Genomic DNA, 4,471 nt, shown 5'->3' with positions numbered 1-4,471 from the left:
ATGTAGAACGTGTACAACAGACTATAAACAACACTCCACCTCGTAGTCCAAAAATATCGCCGTTTAGGATATTAACTGGATTAGAAATGCGATTGGCTGAAATGCCGAATCTGGAAGAGCTTTTAGAAAACTTCGCAACAGAAGAAATCGACTCAGAGCGTGAGAAAAGCCGTCTTCAAGCGAAAGAGAACATAGTTCGTTTACAAGAAGAAAATCGCAAGACCTACAATGTTCGTCGTAAAGCTAAAGTTGAGTACAATATTAATGAACTGGTAGCAATCAAACGTACACAGTATGGATCTGGGCTGAAGCTGAAGCCAAAATATCTTGGACCGTACAAGATCATTAAGCAGTTGAAACATGGCAGATACGAAGTTGTGAAAGTTGGAGATCACGAAGGACCCGGACGCACGACTACCGTCGCGGAATTCATGAAACAATTTGATCCTTCATTCGGGTCGAATGAAAGTGCAGGATGGCCGATTGTGGGAAGCGGTGACAGGACAACACGTAGTGGACACACCTATTAATACGTACGCCTACTCACCTCACTTACAAAGAGCAACACTGACCTATGACAATAGGCAGCACTGATAGGGCACAACCAACTTAACAAACAGGACAAGAGCTCAGTCGTTAAACAGTCATCACACATATAGGACGGTCAAACGGACGGACTTCACATATTCAGTTTGTACATGAACATTTAACATTTATGTATTTTAAATAAAAGTGTATGCTAATTATAAAGTTGAACCAAGTGCGTTTATTTGGAAGGGCTATCCTACATGTATAACAGATTTTTTTTATAAAAATTGCTATTCCTTGTTTAGCTGTTTTATTGCGGGGGAGATTAGAAAAGTCACATACGTAGTTGTTGGGAGTGTAAGCGGATTTATTAGCGGGTAGGTGTGTTTCTTGTAGTCCGATAATGTGTGGTGCAAATTGATTGATAAGGAGATTAAGGTCAGCGTAGTTGTTAAATAGACCTTTCAAATTCCATTGAAGAATGCGCATAGTCTATTCAGAACTGAGAGTATCTATTTGTGTGGAGGGTGAGTGGGAGGTTGAGTTGTTAAGGTAAGTAATAAAGTTGGAAATCAGTGGGATCGTTGAAGTGTAGTCGAGAGTCGTCGTGGAAGAGTCATCGACTGCCGTTGAGGTTGGTAATGAGTTTAATGAGTAAATGTTGTTTGTTGAGTTTGGTGAATTTGTTTCTTTTGGCTTTGGTTCTATGTTGTTATTTGAGTTGAGAGAGGGAGTAACTGTGTGAATTTCAGGTTGGGTTGTTGTTTTCCTGTTATTTTCATTGTCTTTGTTGGTTTAGTTGTTTAATATGTTAGAGAATGAGGGAGATGAAGAAGTAAAAGTTGGTGGAGTTTGCAATTTATGTATGTTTACTGCTTCGCGATATGAGCATTTGTTGTCTGTTTGGATAGTGATTATTTTTTTATTTGTTCAAATTTCGGGCATTCTTTACTGGAAGATGAGTGATTGCCTGAGCAATTTACGCAAAAGGAACGGGTGCATGGCGGAGGGTGGGGTGGCAAAGCACATGTGTCACATACAGGGGGCTTATTACAACGTTTTTTGGTGTGACCAAGAACTTGGCAGGTTTTGCCCCTCATGGGATTAGCATAGTAAGGTCTTACTTTTGTTTTGTACCACGAGATGTCGATTTGTTCCGGTAAGTAGTACAAATCGAATGTAAGAAGAACTACTCCGCTCGGAGCAGATTGACAATTTACATACTTGGGGAATTTGTAGATGGACGACACACCCTGTTCTTTCAGATTTTCAACTATTTCTTCGTAAATGGTCTCTTTGCTAGAGTTCAGATTTTTGTGTAAGAGTTGTTTTGTAGACGTAAACTTTTTGGCATGTTGTTTTTCACAAGAAGAAGTAGGTTTCCGTCCCGTAGCTCGCTGATTTTTATTATTTCAGAGCTTATGTTTAAGCTTTATAGATTGCGAAACAGGAGTATTTGCTAAGATGTTTATTCGTGTCTATCGCACTTACCACCAAATATTTGGGATGGTCTTTTGCTTTTGTTGGTAGAGTGGGGAAGAGGTCAAATTTTGTCGCTTTGGTTTTTTTTTCTTTTTGGTTCGGGACTAGAATCTAACAGGGCGAACCTATTATTTCCCAGTTGGGTCCCACCAGGGGACATTTTGAAAAAATTTTACGTTTGGAGCTGACTGTATTGAAAAGTTAGAAAAATCACTATAGAAAGAAGAAAAAGTACATTGAAAAACACATGAAACGAATTAGCTCGTAGGCGCGCTGTACAAAGTAGACACCGAAAACACTGAGAGAATGCGTCGAGTGGCAGTCGATGACTGAAAAAATCATTCTTCGGGCTCTATATTTCCAAAAGATTTTACTACGGCTAACCCTTCTGCAGCAACATCTATCCCCGTAGCTTGGAGGAGTTGCTCTTCTGCCGCAGTTAATAGCTTTTCCTCGTACGGACCACCACCAGTCCTTTGTTTCGAGGCTTTGTTGGAAGAAATTTTCTTTTTTATGTTGTGCTTCTGATCAGTAAATACCTATTTGGTTTTATTATTATTTTAATCATCTATTATTTTATTTATCTTACTTTTCGCCAAGACTTAGCATCTTTCATCGGTGGCCCGGCAGCGTTCAGTTTTAAAGTCAATGCCTCCCATAGCTTATTTGCTGCAACTTTGCCTTGCCCACAATTAGGCAAAATATTTTTCGCCGAATCCTGATGCTGTAGCATAAAGTCACTCATTAAATTTTTTTGACGCATATTTATTTTGTTTACATTGGTCCTTAAATTATAAGTAATCATTATATTACATGTTAAATAAACTAAATAAATGAAAAATAACTTACATTTTGCCCCTCGGATTATTTTTAACTGATATATTCAAATTTTTTCATTTAATTTGTGCTATAACGTTTCTCAAATAGTTAACGAACGAAATTTCGATTCTTTCGTACAAACGGGAACTCTTTATCGAATGAGAAAATTTCAAAATTCGAAAGTGCCTATTCGATAGCGAGTACAACGATCCGAAAACAAAAAAAAAAATCATAAATTTCGCTCGTTAACGTGTGCCGCGATTTGAGCCCTGGTATTTTTTATGAAATTGATTTTGCTTTATATTTTGAAAATTCGTAATATGAAACAATGAGAGGTGTCTTCGTTGACAGTAAACACAATTGAATTTGCTTTCACAGTCTTTTGTCCCGTGTGAATTGGATGGACAGTTGATGTAAAGTTTATGTTATCGGACAAGTTTGTTCCTATCTGAAACAGACATTTTTTTAAACTCCTCGCGATCTTATATTATGACCTTCTTTACATATCTCACATAATGATTGCCAGTGACTTGTTTGATTTGACACCAATGTTTGGCTTCTCTTAACGTACCTATTATATTGTATATTAGGGTGGGTCGATTCCGGACTTTTTTCGATTCGGGATTTCTAATAGTGCCGAAAAGTTGCCTTAGTACTTCCTGATTCCAATGCAACTTTTTGTTTTGAGATCGGATTGCATCTTCAACCCCAACTCCGGCCTTGAAATTTCCGAAATTCGCCGAAAATCGTGAAATTGTCTACCTAGTGCCTGCAATACGCATCTCATGGCAAAATGTATAAAACAAAAGTTATTTGTCACGTCATTTGCTACCGAAACGAACGAACCGTCCCCGAGATACGAGCGAAACGCGGCGCGCCACAGCGCAAGGTGAAAATTGTTGCAGCTCTCAGCTAACCTGTATTGGTCACCCAGAACCCACCGCGCGGAGGTGGCTGCTCTTCGGGTTCCTCCCAAGCCCAACCCAACCAACCAACCATATGTCAGGCTTGTTTTAGTCTGAATCTGTGTCAAATTTATTGATAAAATCAGATTTTGTACTAAACTTTGGCACTTGTTGCCTAGATTTCAGTGTAGAGCGTATAAAACGATCACGAGATTGGGGGCCAATAAGTTTAGAAGATGCCTCTGGCACCAGTTTGACGGTTCTCTCGACTGCCACGGTGTGAGAGGGGAATTCACTAAATTTCCATACCCCTGCAGTGTCTCCCGACAGCTCTTTTATGTTAGAAACAGAACAAAGAACTGGTGGAACAGTGAAGGTAATAGTCTTCCAGTTAATCATATCGTAATAATTATTAGCTTTGAAATTCAGCTTTGGCACTTTATTACATCTAACATTTCCATTTACAGTGTTAGACTCTGCTTCTCTGGCTGCCAGAAGACGGTCAAGGGCCAACTTTCTGACTTCTATCCGTTCGTCAGTCATCATACTAAGGAGAATGTTTTCTGGAAGAGCAAAGAATGGATGAATCGACAACCTTGCGCAGTTTAGCAGGTAAGTATCTCGACCTTTAAATTGCAGCATAGAGATGGCGCGAGTTATGGTTTAGAAAATAAAAAGCTTCGGCCTTTTTTTGACAACCGTATTTATTGAAGTGAATCTTAAGACTGACTAACTTT

General features: G+C 39.1%; 1 protein-coding gene across 1 annotated transcript; it reads right to left on the bottom strand.

Moving 5' to 3' along the window:
• Nucleotides 1–2,348: 2,348 nt before the first annotated feature.
• On the bottom strand, nt 2,349–2,874 carry LOC120781956. The gene is made up of 3 exons (XM_040114115.1): nt 2,860–2,874; nt 2,600–2,795; nt 2,349–2,549 (listed from the first exon to the last, which is right to left on the bottom strand). Coding segments are annotated over exons 1-3 (399 nt in total). The 5' UTR covers nt 2,862–2,874.
• Nucleotides 2,875–4,471: the final 1,597 nt, after the last annotated feature.

The sequence above is a fragment of the Bactrocera tryoni genome, unplaced genomic scaffold (genome assembly GCF_016617805.1).
Source record: "Bactrocera tryoni isolate S06 unplaced genomic scaffold, CSIRO_BtryS06_freeze2 scaffold_784, whole genome shotgun sequence".
NCBI lineage: Eukaryota > Metazoa > Arthropoda > Insecta > Diptera > Tephritidae > Bactrocera > Bactrocera tryoni.
This window is presented reverse-complemented; position numbering and strand designations above follow the sequence as displayed.

Excerpts from the sequence above, each read along its gene's own strand:
- LOC120781956 (XM_040114115.1), bottom strand. Across the intron at positions 2,550-2,599 it reads ATGCTAAGTCTTGGCGAAAA|GTATTTACTGATCAGAAGCA; the intron begins GTAAGATAAATA and ends AAAACCAAATAG.